General features: G+C 46.7%; 1 protein-coding gene across 1 annotated transcript in view; it reads left to right on the top strand.

Annotated features, from left to right (window-relative positions):
* Positions 1–24,457, top strand: part of LOC119965580 (myosin VIIA and Rab interacting protein) — a 415,287-nt gene that overhangs the window by 155,271 nt on the left and 235,559 nt on the right. Inside the window, 1 exon segment of the mRNA XM_038796372.1 lies at positions 18,835–19,056. Within this exon segment, the coding sequence (XP_038652300.1) occupies positions 18,835–19,056 (222 nt within the window).

The following is a 24,457-nucleotide window of genomic DNA, read 5'->3' as shown; positions in this document are numbered from 1 at the left end:
ATCTTGGCAGTGCCAGGCTGGCAATGCCAGGGCAGCCAGGTGGCAACAGCAGTGCCAGGGCATCATCTTACCCTGAGGGCAAGCACCTGGGGGCCTCCAATCCCCTGGGAAACCCCCACGAGTGCCACTCCGTCTGGTCCCTGTTTGTGGAGCCCAGAACTGAATGGTGCTTGCCCAAGGTCTCCAAGGCGAGGGAGTTAGATCCCACACCTTGGTTCGATCTCCGGAATGGATATTAGAGAGAGACTAGCTGTTGGGTAGATCCTGGAAGTTGGACCACCTGGCATCGACCAGTCGCGTTGTCGCACTGGTTTTTGGGCGCAACGCAACCGGCAGATCTCACCCATAGTTGGTGTTCAATGATTTCATTGATCTGCCCTTGATTACTTTAGTCTGTTGGCAGATCCATGCTCACTGTGCTCGATTGAGTAAGCCTAGGCGTAGCCTCTTAGTTTTAAAGTTAACAGTAGCTTCCAGAGAAAGACCTTGGCCGGGATTCTCCAATAATGGGGCTGTGTCCCCACACCCGCGAGAAAAGGGGTGTGAATCACTCCGGACCTTTTTCTAGAAAATGGAATGTGGCGACTAGGGGCTTTTCACAGTAACTTCATTGCAGTGTTAATGTGACGATAATAAAGATTATTATTATTAACTTGGAGCCTGTCAATGTTTAAAATGAAGACCTGCCACTGACTCATTGAACAAACAGAATATTATTATTAACTCTTGACAGGGTCAGTGCTAGAGTAAACTGCCAGGAGTAATGTCCATATTATCGGAAGGATAAATTTAATGGGCCATAACTTCTGAGCTCCAGGACATTGTATCTGGGAGTGGGTGCGGGGTGGAATACCCCAAATGTGCACAGCGGAACCCCCAACCCTTGAAATTTCCAGATAAGGTTTGCATAGCAATAGCTTGAATGTATAAATTCTAATGGGCAGACATGCGCCACTGGGACCATCGTAAAATTGCCATTTCAGTTTCAATGAGTGTCCATCAAAACCGTGGACCTGGCCACTTGGATGGCATGCCTCATCAAGGATACGGTTTTGCCTTTTGGGGTCCCAACTCTACGTTGCTTCGGGAGAAGTCACAAGACAGTGATCTTTCCCTGTATTGGACAACCGTTGGGTTCATGGACCAATCCAGAAGAGTGGGCGGCCTCACGGGGGGAGGGGCATGGGGGCAATAGGGGGCCTTTCAGCCTGGAAGAAATTGCAGCCTGCCAACGTCGGGGAAGGAGAGAGCGAGAGGCCGCCTCCACCTTGAGCAACCCTCTGGGAAACTTTGTAACTTTAAAACTTTTCAATGAAATTTGGGCATGGCTGCTGGTGAAGGACTTACTGAGGAAAGTTTCAGAACTTGGAGCATAGCCAGCATCCCCACCCCAACGCCAATCCGTCGCCTGGTGACTGCCTCCAGGCTGCTGGCCTAGTCGCCAACACCCCACTGGGCCCAGGGACCAATTGGAAAATTTCAGTTAATCCCTGACAATAAGCTTTAAACACTTACTGCCAGAGGCTGGGCAGCATTTATTGTCCATCGCTAATTGCCCTTGAGCAGTTGGTAATGAGCCATCCATACCTGAGAGGTTTGCTAAGCTATTTATCTCAGTAAGAATGACTCTGAGAAGGATGTAGCATCCGTGGCTAAATCAGGCTGAAAGAAACTCTGTACAAATCTGCAAAGATCAGTGGCAGGTCAGAAGATTGGTCAGATTTTTAAGAACCGGCAAAGTAAGAGGGAGAAGGTAGGAGGGAAGGCTAGCTAATGATACAAAAACAGATAGGAAAAGTTTTACAAGTGTTTAAACAGGGAAATAATAACTAAACCTAGTGATGGTGTCTAGAGATTGAGTATGGGGAATTGATCGGTGCAGCCATTGAACAGGTATTCTATGTCTTTTCATCAGTGTAGAAAAGTTTCCAAAGATATTTGAAAATCAAGTGAAAGGGAGGGGAAGAACTTCAAACTATCACCATCACCAGGGAAAAGGTGCTGGAAAAACGATTAGACCTAAAGGCCGACAGGTTCTCTGGACCAGATGGCCTGCATCTTGGGGTGTGAAAAGAAATGGCTGCTGAGATAGCAGGTGCATTAGTTATAATCTTCCAAAATTCCTTCGATTCTGGGCAGCATGGCGGCTGCCTCATGGCGCCGAGGTCCCAGATTCGATCCCGGCCCTGGGTCACTGTCCGTGTGGAGTTTGCACATTCTCCCCGTGTTTGCATGGGTTTCGCCCCCACAACCCAAAGATGTGCAGGGTAGGTGGATTGGTCACACTAAATTGCCCCTTAATTGGAAAAAATTAATTGGATTCTCTAAATTTATATTTTAAAAAATTCCTTAGATTCTGAAAGGGTTACAGCAGATTACAAAATAACACAGGTGACACTTTATTCTAGAAAAGAGAGAAACAAAGCAGGAAACTATAGGCTAGTTCGCCTAACATCTCTATTGTAGAGATTGCAAGAATCCATTATTAAGGAGGCTATAGCAGTGTACTTAAATTGTAATTGGATCAGGCAGAGCCAACAATGTTTTATGAAAGGGAAATTGTGCTTAACTAAGTTATTAGAGTTTTTTGAAGAAATAACAAGTGAGGTAGATAAAGGGGAACCTGTGGATGTTTGTTTAGATTTACAAAAGTTATTTGATAACAGTCACATCAAATGTTACTGCACAAGGTAAGAGCACACGGTATTGGGGGGGGGGGGGGGGGGGGGGGGGAATATTAGCAAGGATAAAGGATTGGGTAGCTCACGGGAAGCAGCGAATAGGGATAAATGGGTCATTTTCAGGTTGACAAGTTGCAGCCAGCGGAGTGCCAAGGAAGCAATGCTGTGGTCTCAACTTTTTACAATCAACATCAATGACTTGAGTGAAAGGACCAAATGACAGGAAGAATAGAAAAGCAGTATAGTATTTGAAGAAGGAGAGATTGCCGAGCTCTTGAGGTAGAGCGGGACCTGGTACAAGAATCACAAATTGTTTGTCCGCAGTGATCAGCAAGGCAAATGGAACGTTGCTGTTTACTACAAGCGGAATGGAATATAAAAGGAGGGAGGTGTTACTGCAGCTATAGGGGGCGCGGAGGGCAGACGAGAAAGTGGAGTTCAGACCACAGCCTGGTCTTACTGAATGTTGGAATAGGATCAAAGGGCTGAATGGCCTACTCCTACTCGTAAGGCCTATATTCCATTAATTGGCCACTTCAGGGCCTCGATTGACAGTGGGATGAGAAGGCCATCAAGGACTTTCCCACTGTGGAATTAATAAGGGGTGGAGTTGGGAAGGTAGGGCTTCCCACTCACCGGAGTTCTGCCTGATTAAATGCTATCCTGCCACCAAAGTTGCCGCCGGTCATTAGCAGACAATTCCACCCATGGCCTAACCAGTGCAACGTCCACCAGCTTCTGTGTCCAATCTCCCATTTTCACCCGGAGTGGAGATTCTGCCCCACTATCTGTGACCTAAACGTGTAAGAAATTGTGTAACTTAGAATGATGACCAGAATTGGGTTACAGTTGCCTTTTCGGTGATCGATATGTGTCACAGCGATCTTCCCCATTAGAGAAAATGGTCCCCTCCGGCCCGGCACTTGTTTAAGTGGGATTTTCTGTTTGAGTAACACTGGCGGAGGTGGAGCAGCTCCTGTAGTTTCCCGACAATCTGCCACCTAGCTGGTTGCACTGGATCGAGCGTTCAGCTGGGTCACCACTCTGTGTGTAGCACAGTCTCCTTGTTTATTGTCTGGCCACAGAGAGCGAGAGAGAGTGTGTGAGAGAGAGAGAGAGTGAGCGACAGTGAGAGAGTCAGAGAGTGTGAGAGTGAGAGTGAGAGTGTGAGAGAGTGAGAGTGTGAGAGAGTGTGAGAGAGTGTGAGAGAGTGTGAGAGAGTGTGAGAGAGTGTGAGAGAGTGTGAGAGAGAGTGAGAGAGAGTGAGAGTGAGAGTGAGAGTGAGAGTGAGAGTTAGAGTGCGAGTTAGAGTGCGAGTTAGAGTGCGAGTTAGAGTGCGAGTTAGAGTGCGAGTTAGAGTGCGAGTTAGAGTGCGAGTTAGAGTGCGAGTTAGAGTGCGAGTTAGAGTGCGAGTTAGAGTGCGAGTTAGAGTGCGAGTTAGAGTGCGAGTTAGAGTGCGAGTTAGAGTGCGAGTTAGAGTGCGAGTTAGAGTGCGAGTTAGAGTGCGAGTTAGAGTGCGAGTGAGAGTGCGAGTGAGAGTGCGAGTGAGAGTGCGAGTGAGAGTGCGAGCGAGAGTGCGAGCGAGAGTGAGAGCGAGAGCGAGAGCGAGAGCGAGAGCGAGAGCGAGAGCGAGCATTGCAGCTCCTAAAGTACAGGTTATTGCTGCTTCTAATGGCTACCATCAACCTTATGGTTGGAGCGGATTGAAAGATAATATGATTCTTTTTTTAAATGATTGCCAACAAGAGTGGGCATTCAGTGTGTGTAAGGATTGTTGTTTGTAAACTCCGTTCCTGGATATGATGGAAATGCTTGAAAACCCAGGGGCACCATTATTAAGCACTGCTGGAGATTGCTTGAAGGTATCTGTGAGAAAGCAGAATAAAGTGTACATATCTGACCTCTGTCTGACACCATGGAAAATAGCAAAGAAATGAGCTTGGAAAATATAATCTAGTGTGCAAGTGTACATGTTTTACAGAAATGACCCTGGCACTTTTCCCAGCTTCTGACCCAGCCTCAACCCCAGCATTGTCTTTACGCCTGTGTTTGTTCCCATTAATCTCTCTGTTTTCCTCCTCCTCTGGGGAGGAATGTGCCCAATTCCTTTATCCATCCCAGAGTCAATGGCACTCATGCCCTTATTTCCAAAGCTTTATCTACTCCCAATTATCAGTCTTCGTCCAGGAATGTCCCAGACCCGACCCCCCCCCCCCCCCTCTCGCACGCTCACTCTCACACTGACTCTCTCACTCTCAGTCTCACACTCTCACTCACTCTCACAGTCTCTCACTCTCACTCTCACACTCTCTCTCTCACTCTCACTCTCTCATTCTCGCTCTAACTCTCACTCTCTCACTCACACTCACTCTCACAGTCTCTCACTCTCACTCTCACACTCTCTCTCTCACACTCTCACTCTCTTTCTCACACTCTCACTCTCTCTCTCTCTCACTCTCACTCTCACACTCTCTCGCTCTAACTCTCACTGTCTCTCTCTCACTCTCTTTCTCTCTCTCTCTCACACGCTCTCTCTCTCTCTCTCTCTCTCTCTGTGGCCAGACAATAAACAATTGTCTTACTTCATCCTGGCGTCGACGTTCTGCTCCAACCAGGCGCCCGGGCTCACTTTTCCCAACTGCCGCATTCTATTGTTCTGTGTCGGGTTATGTGAGCCTGGTAGCTGATTTATGCTCACTGTGTCTGATTGCCTGAGCTTGGGTGTGGAGTTGGGTGAATACAAACCGAAGCTAAGAGCTGAACCATGGTGTAGACATTTTAAAAACATTGTATAGGACTGCGTTAAAAAAGTGCCTACTCACTAAAACAGTGTCACTTCTGCATAGTCTGAGGCAAGTCAAATCTAAATATATACAACATCAACTGCGTTTCTGTCTACTTGTGTTTTGTGTTCTTGAGTAGACAGTTCTTTTGCCCTCTCGTGTTCTGTTCCTCACTTTATTGCTCCACTGCCCAACTAGTAGAACAGCTTGTAAATAACTAGTAGGCTAATATGTGATCAACATAATGAGGAATTTAACAATAAATGAAAGGGATTTTCAGCAGTATATCTTACTCTGTGTATGTGGTCTATGTGTGTTTGATGCATTCTTGCATGTTCCCCATCTCTGTTGTTCTGTATCTGATGGGCATTCATGTACATTAGTAACCATTCTGCTCCTGTGGTCCTTAACAAAAGGCTTTGCACAATGAGAAGGGGCTTCTGATTCACTCTTCAGACTGCCTGCATATTTCTGTCCTCACTTCCTTGGGTCTGGCCATATTTCCATACAGGACCATGCTTACAGGTCCATGCTTTTAGAGCTTCTATTCTAGAGGAAGGGGGGGGGGGAGTTCCTTGAGGCTCAAAATCAACCTCCTTTGGACTATTTCAGGGCTTGAATGTTTTCCCTGTGGCCTGGTGCGATGTGGTCAAACTAAATGGGGTCTTTCCTTTGACTTGTCCATGGGATGTGAGTATTGCTGGGATTAGCTATCCCCGCTTGCTCTTCAGAAGGGGGTTTCTTGAGCTGCTGCATCCTTTCAGTGTCAAAACCTCCAACTTAGAAGTTGCTGACTTCGCAACTATAATTTACTGTTCATTTTTCTTTGAGCTCCCTTTCTGGCAGAGTGAATTGATAGCTGGATTTTGTGATGCTGTTAACGGTGACACATGAGCTGTAGTGGGTAGTTTGGGAAGTTGGGCCAATCTACACTCTTGAGGCCTCACCTTACTGCGGATTCAAACAGAAGTATAGTGATACCATGGTTGTGTTGTAATTCACCGACTGACCACTAGGGGTCTCATTAGTATGTAAGTGAATGTTAGAGTCAGGTGACCTGAGAATGACTGGAGAGCTGGGAGAGAGGTTGCCTGTGCATGATCATACTGTTATTCACCTGTTGATTTGATTATAGTTGACCCACAGTTAATGTTAATAAATCATTCATAGCTTTAGCTACAAGTGCTCTTGTAATATAAATTAGGCCATCCAACAAGAACATTATAAGAAGGTGGGAAAATAGCGAGAATTTGGACGAATTGTTAAGCGACAACCAGCTAATTACAGACAAACAATTAAAGCTGTTATTTCCCAGCAACTCTCAAACACAGATACCTGATAAGGAGGTTGGCATATGAAAGGACGTTTTTAAAATATTAAAAGGGATTCACATAATTTATTTTGGACATTGATTTGACTTGTTGAATTTTTTTTTTTTTTGGCAAGATTTGCCAAACCCTTTTCAGTTTTTTTTAACATAAGTGACGTCTTAATCAAGGCATATCAGACTTTTCAACATGTAAATCACCTTTTAAACAAGATTTTAGCCTTGTCCTTGTTTGAAGTTGCTTTAAACAAGTCCGATTATTCTTGATGATAACCTACTATATTAATGTCTGCTCTGATAAATCTTATTGAAAGGTCAGATAGATTCAAGCATTTAAATTTTTCAATCCAAATGAAATTATTTTTTTGCTTTTTACCTGACTTGTTTGAAATATATATAGATCTGTGATTTATTAAGACGATTCTGAAATTTATTGCATTTTTTAAAAAAAAGTTCATATTTTTAATTTAAAATGATTCCCATCAAATAAATCAAATTTCATCCAATGATTTTTCAATATGACAGGTGCAGCAGCCTCGTTAAGAAAGATTTTTTTAGATCGTAGGACCATAAGACATAGGAGCAGAATTAGGTCACTCGGCCCATCGAGTCTGCTCCGCCGATCAATCATGGCTGATATTCTTCTAATCCCCATAACTCCTGATCCCCTTATTAATCAAGAACCTATCTATTTCTATCTTAAAGACACTCATGATTTGACCTCCACAGCCTTCTGCGGCAAAGAGTTCCACAGATTCACCAGCCTCTGGCTGAAGAGATTCCTCCTCATCTCTGTTTTAAGGATGTCTGAGATGGTGTCCTCTGGTTCTAGTTTTTCCTACAAGTGGAAACATTCTCTCCACGTCCACTCTATCCAGGCCTCGCAGTATCTTGTCAGTTTCAATTAGATCCCCTCCCTCATCCTTCTAAACTCCAACGAGTACCGACCCAGAGTCCTCAACTGTTCCTCATACGACAAGCTCTTCATTCCAGGGATCATTCTTGTGAACCTCCTCTGGATCCTTTCCATGACCAGCACATCCTTCCTTAGATACGGTGTCCAAAACAGCTCCCAATACTCCAGTCTAGCTTCCAGTCACTGTGACTTGCTGTTTGCGCCCGGGTTACAGGTGCTGCTGATTCTTGCTGACACCCCCACACCGGGAGGGAATCACCCCCCCCTTCTTTCAAACCCTAGTTCTTGTTGCAGAATCATATTGGGCAAGTTCACCAGCGACCACAAAATCCTAACTCCCAGTCAGCCTGCCACTCCGCCTCTTTCAGTCTCAGCTTTGGTCATTTTTACGACCTTTGTGATAAATGCCATGTCCTGGCATTTAGTGGGCCTTCCGGGTTGACATTAGGTAGTTGCATTCCAGGAACAGGGATTGCTGGCGCTAGGTTCTGACACAGTGGTATTGTCACTGGACATAGACATAGACACACAACATACAGTGCAGAAGGAGGCCATTTGGCCCATCAAGTCTACACCGACCCACTTAAGCCCTCACTTCCACCTCATCCCTGTAACCCAATAACTCCTCCTAACCTTTTTTAGTCACTAATGGCAATTTACCATTGTCAGTCCACCTAACCTGCACGTCTTTGGACTGTGGGAGGAAACCGGAGCACCCGGAGGAAACCCACGCAGACACGGGGAGAACTTGCAGACTCCGCACAGTGACCCAGCGGGGAATCGAACCTGGGACCCTGGCGCTGTGAAGCCACAGTGCTAGCCACTTGTGCTGCCGTGCTGCCCATGGACTAATAATCCAGAGACCCAGGATAATACACTGGGGACCCCAGGGTCCAAATCTCACCACGGCAGATGGCGAAATGCGAATTCAGCATACATCTGGAGTTAGAACATAGAACATAGAACATAGAACAGTACAGCACAGCACAGAACAGGCCCTTCGGCCCTCGATGTTGTGCCGAGCAATGATCACCCCACTCAAACCCACGTATCCACCCCATACCAGCAACCCAACAACCCCCCCCCCCCCCCACACCTTACTTTTTAGGACACTACGGGCAATTTAGCACGGCCAATCCACCCAACCCGCACATCCCCGGACCGTGGGAGGAAACCGGAGCACCCGGAGGAAACCCACGCACACACGGGGAGGACGTGCAGACTCCGCACAGACAGTGACCCAGCCGGGAACCGAACCTGGGACCCTGGAGCTGTGAAGCATTTATGCTAACCACCATGCTACCATGCTGCTAATGATGACCGTGAATCCCATCTGGTTCTCAGGAAGGAAAATCTGCCACCCTCATCTGACCTATATATGACTGTAGATCCACAGCAATATGGTTGACTCTTAACTGCCCTCTGAAATGACCCCGCAAGTGACCAGGTTCAAGGGCAATTGGGGATAGGGCAATAAATGCTGGCCCAGCCAGAAACGGCCACATCCCACGGACAAATTAAAAAAAAAGTCTGGGTGGCACTGCTGCCTCACAGCGCCAGGGACCCGGGTTCAGTTCCGGCCTCGGGTGACTGTGTGGAGTTTCTGCCCGCGTCTGTGTGGGTTTCTTCCGGGTGCTCCAGTTAAAATGAAAAATGAAAATGAAAATGGCTTATTGTCACGAGTAGGCTTCAATGAAGTTACTGTGAAAAGCCCCTAGTCGCCACATTCCGGCGCCTGTTCGGGGAGGCTGGTACGGGAATCGAACCGTGCTGCTGGCCTGCTTGGTCTGCTTTAAAAGCCAGCGATTTAGCCCAGTGAGCTAAACCAGCCCCTAAACCAGTTTCCTACCATAGTCCAGAAATGTGCAGGTTAGGTGGATTGGCCATGCTAAACTTCCCATTAGTGTCCAACGGGTGAGGTGAGGTTACGGGGATAGGTTCAGGACGCGGGCCTGGGTGGAGTATTCTTTCCAAGGGTCGGTGCAGACTCGATGGGCCGAATGGCCTCCTTCTGCGCTGTCGAGAGTCTATGGAAAAAAATGCAGCAGCAATTACCACCTGGAACAGGTACAAATCGCAAAAGGAGTATTCCTTTTAACGCTGCCAGCAGGTTAAAATGCACAGCAGCGCTGACAATGACACCTGCTGGGCATTGTCAGCATGAACTCTGACCTTCAAAAATGGAGCAGAACTAACAACTCTTGTTATTAACATCAGACGTGTGTTGTATGGCAAAGAGTTAAAATCTGAAAGCTCGAGCATTTGATCCCCCCGACTCATCACTGAAAAATCTTAACAAAAGCTTTGTCGATTTTGTTCATGAATCTTCCAGTTTTGTCACATTCTTTTACAATTCTCTTCATTGGGGCTGGTTTAGCTCACCAGGCTAAATCGCTAGCTTTTAAAGCAGACCAAGCAGGCCAGCAGCACGGTTCGATTCCCGTACCAGCCTCCCCGAACAGGCGCCGGAATGTGGCGACTAGGGGCTTTTCACAGTAACTTCATTGAAGCCTACTCGTGACAATAAGCGATTTTCATTTCATTTTCATTTTTCATTTTCATATTGTTAGGATGTGAATGTTGCTGGAAAGTCCGCCATTTGTTGTCCGTCACAAGTTTCTCTGAGAACGCATGGCTGGAACGCATGTCATGTCGAGCCATATTTGAGGGAAAGTAAGAGTCAACTATGTTGGTGTGGGACGGGAATCATGTGTCGGCCAGGCTGGTTTCCTTCCCAAAAGAACAGTAATGAACCAGTTGTGTTTTTAATGACAATCCAACGGCTTATTGGGCACTTTTTAAATTGATACCATCTTATTTCCTGCTTTTTAGAAAACAAAACAAAATCAAATCAAATTCTGAGAAAAACATTGACCGCTGATGAAGCTTTTCATCTTGAACCCATCAGGACAGATGCAAGAAAGGGAACAGCTGCTTGTGTAAAGGCTTGTGCTTAGGTTGACAAGGCGGGCCTGTTTAATTGAGACGTCACATGCAGCAGGGAGCCATTGTCCGCTGTATATTCCTTTTGCCTGCAGAGGACAGATTCCTGCATGTGAATATCTCCAGTGTAAATTGTTGTTCCCTTGGAAATTTGGCATTCTTGCATCTGTCCTGATGAACGCCAAGACAATCAGCTTCCACAGCATTTCAGTTCTGTACCACCAAATGACTGATTCAAGCACTTGTTCTCGGGTTTATGAGCCAAGTAATGTTATCATTAACATACCTTATTAATGTCTGCCTTTGCTTCGGTTTCCTCCAATCCCCCCCCCCGTGCTTTGTTGTTTCTAGCACTTTCTCCTCCTGTCCTAAATATACCAGCTCCTTCCTAAGTTTCAGTTCCGTGGGTGCAAGCCATCCTCCGTACCGTGCCCAAAGAGCCACTGCCATGAGTGAGCTTTGAAGTTGAAAGCTGAGCCACTTGGACCCTTTGGTCGATTCTGGCATGAGGCAATGTGGCAAAATGCTGCAGGACCAGTTCACCTATTGACCTCGACTCTTCACATTATCTCCCCATTGCCCAATAAAAGGAGCTGACCATGCAGAACGTGCTCTCCCATACGTGGTTGGCATTTGGAAAGAAGATGTCATTTGAATACCCTATGTGAGTGACATCCGTTAGACGCAAGTGCCAATATGGTGGAAGACCACTGATTTTTGGTTTGTCAACTAGGGGCTGCGCAAGTTGTCGAGGTCTAGTCTCACATCGGCCAAATGAGAAGGCTCATTGTTTTGCTGAAAAAAAAACCCAAAGACACGCAGGATTTCAACTTCACATGCATCATGGAGGCTGGCACCAGAGACCTTGGAAGCTTAACGCCGCACATTCCACCTCTCAGCTAGACCCTTGTAGCTCCAAAGCTGGAAGTTTAGCCACAAATCAGGATGGCATCTTCATGGCGTGTGGCGCTCCTGCACCATTAGCGATGCATCCTCATCAATGGGGGAGGGTGTTTTGGTTTGAATTTCAGTAGCCCATTCAACTGAAAGGACACACACACACTCACACTCACTGATTGCCCTCTCCCAAATCCCATGTGCACCGAAGGCAACCTGTGTCTCACCTAAAGATAACGTATTCAGCACAGACAAGGTTGGGTCTGTGATGTTTGGGCATTGGAGCTCAACTACTCACCGAGTGAGCAGGGCCTTTCTCTGATGCTTCTGTAGACATGGGTAGATGCTGGCATGGTTGCATAGGCTCTGCCGACCTTCTAGTGCCTTCACCAGGCGGTTGCTCTTCCTGTCATGATCATGATACATTTGACAGCAGAATCACTGATACACAGTGGTTAGGAACAGGCAGCTTGGGGGTGTGTTCAATATAAGTGATGCTGAGGTCAGCGATCACATTCTGACCGCTCCCCCAGGTGAGATTAGCCAACTTGGGGCAGCTCCAGGAGAGAACCCGAATCCTCACTAATTGTAGGTCAGATAAGGTGCATCTTGTGGGAAGTGGCGATGCAGCCTGGACCAACCAGCATTTACTGCCCATCTCTAATTGCCCTTTATGAGGCAAGTAAGAGTCAACCATGTTGTTGAGGATCTGGAGTCACATGTAGGCCAGACCAGGTAAGGATGGCAGATTTCCTTCCCTAAAGCGAACCAGAAGTGTTTTTCCGACAAATCATCAATGGGTTCATGGACATCATTAGACTTTTTAATTCCAGATTTTATTGAATTCAAATTTTGCCATCTGCAGTGGTGGGATTTGAACCTGGAACCCATTATTCGGGGTCTCTGGTTTTTAGTCCAGTGACAATACCACTTCGCCATTGCTTCCCAGCACATACTTACATACCATTGGGTGGGCAGTGTGGTGTTCTTTATATTTCTAATTCTAGGATGGTTGGTGTAGTGTTCACAAAGACCACAAATAGCTTTTATATTGAAAAAGCTACTTAATTGGATTCAACACTGGCTCCTATATAACAAACAGTTGATAATAGACATACAATCTACATTCATCTACGACTAATCTCTACACTAATACAATAGCTATGATCTGCTCTCACTCACACTATCTTTCCTTCAGTCTGTCCTCTAGCTTTCTCCTCAACCTCTCACCCACAATGCTTAGCATCGATGCCTTGTATAGTTCTACAACTAGCTCCCGCTAGTGGATGATTTGGGCATAACATTAACCCTTGTAGTTCTTCACACTTATGATAATGTCACAGGAAGAGCAGGATTTATTTTCCAGGGTTAGTCGACATTGTTGAGCAACATCAGAGTACCTTTAATGTACTAAAACATCTCCAGAGACTTCACAGGAAGTGGGGCTGGAGGAGATCACACGGACTGGAAGGGACAAGGTCATGGAGAGATTTGGAAACCAGTGGAAGAATTTTAAAATGGAGGCTGGACAGAGAGCCAATGTAGGCCATTGCATTTTACTCCTGTTTCCCTCTGCTTAAGTGACTGAAGCAGTCCACGTGCAAAAGCAGAAGGACCTGGATAATATCCAGATTTGGGCTGACAAGTGGGAAGTTACATTCATGCCACACAAGTGCCAGGCAATGACCATCTCCAATAAGAGAGGATCTAACCATCTGCCCTTACCATCACTGAATCCCCCACTATCAACATCCTGGTGGTTACAGTTGACCAGAACCTGAATCAGACTAGCCATATTAATACTGTTGCTACAAGAACAGGTCAGAGGCTCGGAATCCTGCAGCAAGTAACTCACCTCCTGACTCCCCAAAGCCTGTCCACCATCTACAAGGCACAAGTCAGGAGTGTGAGGGAATACTCTTCGCTTGCTGGATGAGTGCGGCTCCAACAACACTCAAGAAGCTCGACACCATCCAGGAGGAAGCAGCCTGCTTGATTGGCACCCCTTCCACAAACATTCACTCCGTTCAGCACCGACAAACAGTAGCAGCTGTGTGTACCATCTACAAGATGCATGAATGCACATAGACTCCTTAGGCAGCACCTTCAAACCCACAACCACTACCATCTAGGGCAGCAGATACATGGGGACACCAGCACTTGGACGTTCCCCTCTATTTCACTCACTATCCTGACTTCGAATTATATCGCCGTTTCTTCACTGTTGCTGGATCAAAATCCTGCAATCCACTCATTTGGGCGGTGTAGTAGCACAGTGGTTAGCACAGTGCTTCACAGCTCCAGGATCCCAGGTTCGATTCCTAGCTTGGGTCACTGTCTGTGCAGAGTCTGCACGTTCTCCCCGTGTGTGCGTGGGTTTCCTCCGGGTGCTCCGGTTTCCTCCCACAGTCCAAAGATGTGCAGGTTAGGTGGATTAGCCATGCTAAATTGCCCTTAGTGTCCAAAAAGATTAGGTGGGTTACGGGGATAGGGTGGAGGTGTGGGGTGCTCGTTCCAAGGGTCGGTGCAGACTCGATGGGCCGAATGGCCTCCTCCTGCACTGTAAATTCTATGTCTATGTCACTCCCTAATAGCACAGTGGGTGTACCTACACCACATGGATTACAGCGGTTTAAGAAGGCAGCTCACCACCACCTTCTCGAGGGCAATTAGAGATGGACAACAAATGCTGGCCTAGCAACAAAGCCCACATCCCATAAAAAAATTTTTTTTAAAATTAACAAAGGGAAGGCAGTGGTGTAGTGGTATTGTCGTTGGATTAGTAATCCAGAGACCCAAGGCCCCGGATTCGAATCCCACCATGGCAGATAGCAAAAATTGAATTCAATAGAAACTGCAATCAAAAGACCATGAACCCATTGTCAATTGTCATTGAAAAATCCCATCTGATTCACTAATGTCCTCCAGGGAAGGAAATCTGCCACCCTTACCTGGTCTGGCCTACATGTGACTCCAGATCCACGGCAATGTGGCTGACTCTTAACTTCCCTCAGGGATGTGCAATAAATGCCGACCCAGCCAGCGATGCCCACATCCCATGAACGCATTTTTAAAAAAAGGATAAGAATCCTGTGAAACGTCACCCACTTAATGAGCAGAGCGACGAGGAGTTGTCCTTGGACGGCTGTATTAGGATTTCCCAGTGAGTGAGCATAAACGGCTAAAAGTGAGTTGGTTCTGTCATGTCTGTAAAAGTTTGCACTTGTTTCTTGTCCAAGTCGCAGTGGAGCAGCAGGAGCAACCAATGGAAATTCGGATCCCGATGATCAATAACCCTATGATCAAGCACCAGTCAAAGACAATACAGACCTTTGACCTATGGCTGTAACCAACCAGGTCGTTCATTTTGCCACTGGCAGGAAGTGGTACAAATCATATTAAAATCTATCTTTGAATATGGACAAGGGCAGCAACACCTTCCCTGATTAATTTGACTGCTTGCCACTTTTAGTGATGGGTTTAACATTTTGACAAGCAGCCCACAAATCTTCAGAACTCACCAGAAGTTTAATCCTTTGATTTAAATCTTTGCGTGGTGGATGTTTGGCGAGATCCTTTCCCGGCTGCCCCGCTCAGCACAGCAGTCTTTCCAGGAAAACATCCATATCCGTTGCCACCTGATTGCAATCAGTGACTGCGTGTTCGGACCGAGTTGTGACTCGGCTCATAAATCTGCACAAGCCACAATGTATAAAACATTCGGGGCCATTGCCTCTGAGTGACAGGAAACAGGAAAACAACTGAAACATAACTGGCACGTTGATCTCATTTTTGCCGCGTATTTTAGTCATTGAGGGCAGCACGGTGGCGCAGTGGGTTAGCCCTGCAGCCACAGGGCGCCGAGGTCCCAGGTTCGATCCCGGCTCTGGGTCACTGTCCGTGTGGAGTTTGCACATTCTCCCCGTGTCTGCGTGGGTTTCGCCCCCCCAACCCAAAAGATGTGCAGGGTAGGTGGATTGGCCACGCTAAAATTGCCCCTTAATTGGAAAAAATGAATTGGGTACTCTAAATTTATTTTAAAAATATATAAATAAATATTTTTGTCATTGAAAACAGTCCAGCTGAATTGTGTGTTTTCAGTGGCAATCCCATAAAATGGCACTGCAGGCACGGGGGGGGGGGGGGGGGGGGGGGTGTTGGCTTGTTGGAGGTATGGAACGGTGGAAAGGCATGAGATGTAATGGGGGGGGGCACTAGGATTGGGGGGGGCGGCATAGGAAGAAGGGGTGGGATGGTGGATGGGGTGGAGGTGATATGAGAGGAAGGATGCATTGGGGATTTAAGGAAACGACAATGCAGCAAAGATACTAATTTCATTGCCAATGCTTTGTGGGTCTCTGTGAGAATTCTGGAAACCAGTCCTGGTTCAGGCCTCCTCCATTTACACTTCAACACCACTAAAGGACAAGGACAAGATATGCTTCACAAAATACCAAGAGGAGAGCCAACAAAATTTTGCTGGAAAACATTGTTCGATGCTGGTTTAGCTGAGGGAAGGTCGACCAACTTTAAAACTGTAATGCTGATTGCGTGATTATATATTCCCAAGAAAAAAATTTAAGCTATGCTAGCCCGCTCCTGAAACCCATATACCTTGCATATTCCCACTAATTTGTGATGAGTCCTAACCTCACTTGCACATCCCTCCGTAGCACAAACCATATTACAACGAACAAACGTACACAACCGAAGAACACTGCTCAGAGAATAAAAGCAAAATACTGCGGATGCTGGAAAGCTGAAATTAAAACAGAAAGTGCTGGAAAAGCTCAGCCGGTCTGGCAGCGTCTGTGGAGAGAGAAACCTATTGCTTGTTGTCTCCACCTTGGGAACGGTTCTGAGGAAGAGTGCTATTGCACTTGAGACGTTAAATGTTGCTGACTTTTTCCAGCACTTCCTGTTTTTGTTCCAAAGAATGCTCCTCCTTCGCCCACCACAGAACAAGTAGCCATCGTCTCCGAACTGCAACTCCCAAAACCGCTACCTCTCTCCGATATTTTCTTTTCCACAAGGTCCTCAACAGATCCATCAACGCAATATCATCAGTCTACTACACTGCATCCTAACAATGTCCGGCATACGTTGCAATATAGATTATATAGCGGTGGGATCTGTACTTTCAAAGTTTGCGTGCTGGATTCTCCCCTGGCTGGATTCTCCCCTGGCTGGATTCTCCGTTGCGCTGGCAGCGCACCCAAGCATGGGGATTCCCACAATGGGAAACCCCATTGGCCAGCTGGCAGGACGGATAATCCCGCTGCCGGGGGGCGCTGGGACGGGACGGGACAGAGAATCCCACTCGAGGCGGAGCTTAAGGGTAAATGGAGACTGATGAAGGAAATTGAGTTGAGGAGGTTCTGCAGCCTTGCACTCTTTGTGGTGATGAATGTGCCTGTGGGACATTTCCGTGGTGCGCTGCTGTTGGCTGGGGATCAAGCTACACTCCATGAGGAGAGCAAGGAAGGAAGAAAATACTTTGTGACGAGTTTAATGGCCCGTATGCCCTGTGGATTGCCAAGCCAAATTTCTAAGATCTGTCTAAAGTTTTTTGTCTGCCATTTAATGTGTAATTTATACTTCATAATCAACTGCAATTTGCCTGTGAATTCATGTTTAACATGCGTTGATTCTGGGTCATTCTGAGTACATAAGAGAGTATTTAATGTTTGCCTTAATTGACTCCTGTACAGCCAAAGTTCCTTTGACTTTAAACTGTGGAATATCATGGCTTTATTCTTCATGAGGTGTGTTGATCCTCGGGTTAAATTACCACCAGTCAGCTCTCCCCCCTCACAAAGGAGAAAGCAGTCTATGGTCGCCTGGGACTATGGTGACTTTACTTATATATTCACACATGTGTGTGGTGTGTAGATGTGTATAAAATGTCCATGTATTCATTTTATTGCTTATAGATCATATACAATGTGCATATATATGTTTTGTGGAGTCCGTACCTTGGTCAGGTTGGACGCATTGCCACCTCTGAATGACCCGCCAATATTTGGGCTCCAATGTTCTCCTGATGCAGAATATTTAAAATTGACAACCCCCCCACCTGCTGCCATCGATGAATACCCACCCACCCACCCACCCACACACACAATAACCCCCCCCCCTCCAAGGAGCATGCCCCCCCCCCCCCCTGGTACTGTCCAGGCCCTGTAGTACCTGGGGGCAGTGCCAAAGGGAAGTGCCGGGCGTGATCCTCTTCTCTCGTCCCCCCCCCCCCCCCCTCACCCCCGAGCTAAGTACTCACCTGAATTCTTCCATTGAGTTCTGCTCACCAGGTGCTGTGGGCAACGTGTTGTGAATCGAATGGTCAGCCTAACGGGGAGAGGGGAGAAATTACCAGGTGTAAAGGCCTAATAATGACATTTAAGTGTATGACATTGGTGAGGGGCGGGCACAAGAAATACCACCGGCGGAAATTGCCCTTTGGGACCGCACGGAATTTCCCGCCCCACTGCTAAACCCGCCTCCCAAAATAGGACAAAAAAATTCACACCTGTTTCGATTCCCAGCTTGGGTCACTGTCTGTGCGGATTCTGCACGTTCTCCCCGTGTGTCTGCGTGGATTTCCTCCGGGTGCTCCGGTTTCCTCCCAAAGTCCAAAGATGTGCAGGTTAGGTGGATTGGCCATGATAAATTGCCCTTAGGTCAGGCCACTGGGTTACGCGGATAGGGTGGAGGTGTGGGCTTTAGTGGGGTGCTCTTTCTAGGGGCCGGTGGAGTCTCGGTGGGCCGAATGGCCTCCTGCCCTGTAATTCTATGATTTACCATGCACCTTGTTCCTTTAGCCTTAACTCTTTTTTTTTCTAATTAAGGGGCAATTTAGCGTGGCCAATCCACCTGCCCTGCAGGTTGTGAGGGTTGTGGGGGTGAGACCCACGCAGATACGGGGAGAATGTGCAAACGGACAGTGACCCAGAGCTGGGATCTTCCCTGGGACCTCGGCGCCATGAGACAGCAGTGCTAACCATTGTGCCACTGTGCCGCCCCCCCCCCCCCCCCCCCCCCCCCCTCCCACACACACAGACCTCCTTAGAAACACAGGCTCATTCAAAGTAACACCTATTAATCTAAATAAAAGGCAGGCCGCAGAAATGGCTCGCGATCTAAACCTTAACTTTCCACTCTGCCCGTAGGCTCCCTGACCAGCTAAGTGTTTGGAACATTTTCTACTTTGATATTGGCGAGATCCTTCGGGAAGATATTTGTGTGGCGTTGGCCAAGCTAATTGTTGGAATGACGACTCCTGTTTTTCAGTGAACTGAAGCAGAAACTCAACGAAGAAGGCAACAAGCGCACAATCCTTTCCAAGCAGGAGAAGTTCAACGAAAACTGCTGCATCCGCTGCTGCAGCCCCTTCACCTTCCTCATTAACACCAAGCGCCCTTGCCTCGACTGCAAGTTCAACATTTGCAAGAATTGTGGTGCGTACAGCAAGAAGGAGAAGGCCTGGGTCTGCATGGTCTGCCACCAGGCCAGGTAGGTACCGTTCGCCTCCACTTGACCCTTTCTGAAGCGCCAACTTCCTTATGATTGAATTACTTGTGTGTGCCCCCCCCCCCCCCCAGCTTCTCGATGGTAGTTTGAAACAGGGTAGAATTACATTGAAGCACATTCTTAATCTAACTTGCAAACAGCAAAGCCTCTTTTCTCAATTTTGCCCACTAATATTCATTTACAGCACTGTGCCTCCCACCAACACAAGGTGGTGACCAATACCCATCCGCACATGCTCACGTATCCACGTGTGCACGGAAACCCAATGACGTCAGTGGCTGGAGACACAGTGTTACAAAACCCGTCTGTGGAGTCGGGTTGGAGCATGATTCCTCCTTCAGCTCACCAGTCCTGGTGCAATGTGATTCAGGCTAACAATTGGGAGTCCAAAAACTACGATTGTATTCACATCTCTTAAGAACCTGACTTTATAGATTTTGCTATTTTTGTTCATTACAGAAGAAAAATCACAGACCCCTGAGTATCTAAGAAATTCAAAAGTATAATTGATATGAATTCTGATCTTCCAGAGTAGTGACATTTTCAACAGTATAATTTGACGAGCGATGATCAAGAGCATTACAAAAATCACCTAAGAGAAGAAGTTTGATTTTCTTGCCAACAGAAATGGCATTACCAGCTGTTGTGCATTAGAACAGTCAGCTACCTCTCCACTCGTGACTGCAATAGTTTGACGCATTATCAAATTAGTGAAACTGGACGCGTTGACTTAGAGAGTGGGGAAGGTGCTGAAGGTCAGTTTGATGCCAGAGCTGACGATGCTTGGGAACATTTGTTGGGCGCAATGGGAGTTATCTTTCACTGGTTTGGAGAGGGGGGTCTTCTGGTATTTTTATACAGCTTGTGTGGTTGGTGAAAATATCTTTCACAATTTATGCTAAAACAGCTTCAATAACTGTTTGAGAAGCTTCATTACTCCACTCCCTATCTGCCCTGTTGCTCACTATTTCGTGAGATAAAACGGTACAACTGTGGGTGCGCGGAATTGACAACAAACACAGCCTTTATAATTGCCAATTTGCTCTGGTTTCCTCCCACAAGTCCTGAAAGACGTGCTTGTTAGGTGATTTGGACATTTTCAATACTCCCTCAGTGTACCCGAACAGGTGCCGGAGTGTGGCAACTAGAGAATTTTCACAGTAACTTCATTGCAGTGTTAATGTAAGCCTATTTGTGTCAATAATAAAGATTATGATATTATTATTAGCATCTTGCCGTCTGTTGCTTCATCCAGCTCTGTGACCTTTAGATCTCTGCCCTGCTCCAATTCTGGCCTTTGTGCATTCCTGAAGCTCTGGCATTCCCTCCCTAAACTTCTATGTCTCTCACTCTCTCCTCTATTAAGATAATCCTTAAACGTGTTCTCTTTTTCCAAGCTTTTGGCCACCTGTCCCAATATCTCCTTATGTGGTTAGCCAACTCTCCTGTGAAACACCTAGGAAGGGGCTATATCAATCTGAGTTGTTCTGTTTTTTTTAACCTTTCTTTCATAGAATCATAGGCGGAACTGTAAGATTTCCAATGCTCACTGGTCAGTACATGGGTTGGGATTCTTACAGTTACACAAGCTGTAAGGTTGGCTTAATTGGCAACCTTGTAAATGGGGGCTGGCAGCACGGTGGTGCAGTGGGTTAGCACTTCTGCCTCATGCCGCCGTGGTCCCAGGTTCGATCCTGGCCCCGGGTCACTCTCTGTGCGGAGTTTGCACATTCTCCCCGTGCTTGCATAGGTTTCTCCCCCACAACCCAAAGATGTGCAGGCGAGTTGGATTGGCCATGCTAAATTGCCCCTTAATTGGAAAAAAATGAATTGGGTACTATTTTTATAGTATTAAATATAATAGTACTACTAAATATTTTTTAATTTAAAAAAGTAAATGGGGTCTGAGCCACTTGTTAACTTGATGCTGAAATTGGGCGCATCAAAGATATCCTGCAGGATAATGGCTACCCAGATCAGGTAATTGTATACAGTGAATCACACACAACTTATGAACGGGCCTAAATCTGTCACTTTTGGCCCTGAAAGAGCCCAGATTGTCCTAAAAGGGCAAGGTGTCTCAAAACTCTGAACAACAGGTGGTCCGGCTGTTTCACGCTGCTACCATGTAGTAGTAGTAATGCAAATGGTCTTAACCACCAACAGAATGCCTCTGTCAAGCCAAAAAGGCCTATTCTGCCTATCACAAATACTTAATGTTGTATATGATTTTCTGTGCTGGTATGGCTAATATGTAGGCCGTTAGTCACCACTAGCTGGTGCATTCTCCATGGCAACACCTCTACCAATCAGAGTCCACTTGCAAACTAATCACCAACCCTTCTCATACAGTATAAAGTTGTTTCCCCTGACATTGTCCTGTTAAGTGTAAGACAAAAAGCTTTGACAAAATTTATATATTCAGCAATATTTAAATTAGTGCTCTTGTAGGTAACCTAATTGCATTAATGGAGAATTCAAATTTTGGCCTTGGTTAAGATCAGCCATGTCTTCAGATCCTTGCACTCAAACACACCCCACCCTGGGTTCACCAACCACCTCGGAGCTCTCAAAAAGCATACCCACCTTCCACCTAAAACCCCATCCACAAAATTGCACAGCACAGAAGGAGGCTACTCGCTCCATCCTGTCTGTGCTAGCTCTTTGAAAGAGCCCTCCAATTACTCCCACTCCTCTCCTCTCTCCTCATATCCCACCAGATGTATATTAATTTCCCTTTTTAGAGTAACTGTTTAATCTTTTTCCACTGCTTCTTCAAGCCTTGTGTTCCAGGTTACAACAACCTCTTGTGTAAATCCATTTCTGCTCATCTTCGCTCTGGTCCTTGGTAAGGCTGGAGAGAGCTGAAGAAGGCTTCCTTGAGGGACCTGGGGTAGGGAGTACTCTTGCATTAAATGCTGAACGGGCAACTTGCCTTATGGAACTGACAGCTGCCAACCCTTGCAGCTGAATTTGGGCTCCAAATTGCTTTCTAGAAGCCCAACTTAAATATGTTAATTATACTTGGGAATCCTGTCATTTGAGAGTACCTTTAAGAAATCCTGTCATGTGAGAGTACCTTTAACAAATAGCTGTGGTGGGTGTACCTTTAAGAAATGGGTGTTTGTCAAATAGCTGCAGTGATGTCAGAGTGTGGGTGGAGCTGTGCTGTTTGTCTGTTTTACTTTCGCTTTGGGCTGTCAGCTACAGGGTGTGTTTAGTTTCGTTTTGCAGATTGGGAGCTGCATCCAGCAGAAGCAGGTGTAATTTTGAATTCTTTCTGCATGAAAGGAATGTCTTCAAATCACTTTCTACTTTAAAAGTGATAACTGCCCTCAGTAGAGAATTTAAACCTGATGTCTGTGTTGAAGAGGGTATTTGTCTTATGGATATTGCCAGGAAAGATTAAGGGTTACTTATAGAATATTGTATCTGTGGAGATTATTGGTGTTGATAGTTGTTAAGATGTTTACTGTGTATTTACAAATGTTAACTGGATTCATAGAATAAACATTGTCTTTGTTTAAAAATACTTTTAGATCTCTGTTGCACCACACCTGTAAAGTGGGCCCTTGTGCTCCCATCACCAAAATCTATTTAAAGTTATGGGTCAGGTGAACTCCATGATACACTTTGGGGTTCTCTAAACCCTGGCCCATAATAATCCTAATACCTGGACATTGTAAAACAGCAACAGGCAGAGGAATATGCTGTTTTGGACTCCACCCAATCCCAGTCTCTTCATATGAGGGTTATAGGTATTTTTAAAAAATGTAATTCTCTGTCACTGTCAATTAAATTAGTTAGATAACCACTTGTGGTGTTCTTTTTGTTGCTTATTTAGGATAGTGTTCCACAAAGACCACAGTATAGCTTTTACTTAAACAAAGCTATAAACTGGGTTTCGACATTTGGTCCTTTAGAATACAGAATTGATCAATAACATCTAACTACACTCATCTACCGCTAACCTCACTACTGGCATAAACTACAATCTAACCTTCTCCTACTAACTGCTCTTATGACCTTCGCTAGCTGCACACACTCCTCCCCTAAGGTTCAGCACCACTGCTTTATACAGTAATATCTGCAGTTCCCTCTAGTTGCTACTCTCGACACTACATTAACCCTTCTAATGCTGTTAATTATGATAACACACCACTAAGCTTCCTTAGTGCTATAACAGCAGCACAGACTAGTGTGTTAATGAGGACCACTGTAATTGTCAAAATTGCAGTGATGCTAACTTGCCATGTTCAGCAGGTCACCTGGGCGTTTTAATAAAATTTACACAGCAAAGCTTTTGCACGGCTTTATGAGTTTCCAAGATAAAGGGCGCGATTCTCCGAAATGGAGACAAAGTCGCGATGCCGGAGTGAAAACCGGAGTGTTTCACTCTGGAGTCTGAGCCCGCTCCCAGCCCCCTATTCTCCCGCCCCCAGGGGGCTAGGAGCGGCGTTGGGTATATTACGCGCGCTGGGCCTTGGCACCGCGTAAAAAGCGGCGGCGCATAAATGACGCGGCCGGCATTGCGTAAATGAAGTCACCCGCGCATGCGCGGTTGCCGTCCTCCCCGAGGCCGCCCCGTAAGAAGATGGCGGATGGATCTTGCGGGACGGCAAGGAAAGGAGGTCCTCCTTTAGAGAGGTCGGCCCGCCGATCGGTGGGCCCCGATCGCGGCCCAAACCCCATCGGAGGCCCTCCCCCCCCCCCCCCCCCCCCCGGTGCAGGAACCCCCCTCCCCTGCCCACTGGACGCCCCCCAGCATTCCCGCGCAGTTCCCGCCGGCAGCAGCCAGGCGTGGACTGCGCCGGCGGGAACCTGTCGTGTTGGGGCGACCGCTCGGCCCATCTGGGCCGGAGAATCGCCGCTCGTCTTTTGCAAATTCTCCGAGCGGCCAGTCGTGATTCTCGCCGCGCTGGTTTGGGGGGGTGGGAGAATTGCGTGCAGGTGCCCGGGCGGCGTGGCGGGACTCACGCGGCGCCCCGGAGATTCTCCCACCCGGTGTGTGGGGTGGGGGGGGGGGGGGGGGGGGGGGAGAGAATTCCGCCCAAAGAGTATTGAAAACTTGGGGGATTTAAAATTTCCAAAAAGTGAGACAATTCTGATTTTGTTGCAAAGATTTATGTTCCCTTATTGAGCACGTTCAAGCAAACGTGTCTGGAAAGTAGGGGGTTCATTCTCGAGGGTGACGGTGCAAAATCGGTTCGGTTTCTATGGTAACACAATCTCTGTGATGTGTGTGGATTGAATAAAGAATCCGACATCCTCGCCAGCAGAAATACAGGCGTCTTAGTAAGTGGGCTGGCCAGAAACCATAGTTATTAATACGACTGACTATCTTGTACGTGCCTGTGCAAATTTAATGACAGTTCTCTGTTCT

Source organism: Scyliorhinus canicula, chromosome 5 (genome assembly GCF_902713615.1).
Source record: "Scyliorhinus canicula chromosome 5, sScyCan1.1, whole genome shotgun sequence".
In the NCBI taxonomy this organism is placed as follows: Eukaryota; Metazoa; Chordata; class Chondrichthyes; order Carcharhiniformes; family Scyliorhinidae; genus Scyliorhinus; species Scyliorhinus canicula.
The sequence above is the reverse complement of the archived record's forward strand: the minus strand, read 5'-3'. Positions and strand labels throughout refer to the sequence as shown.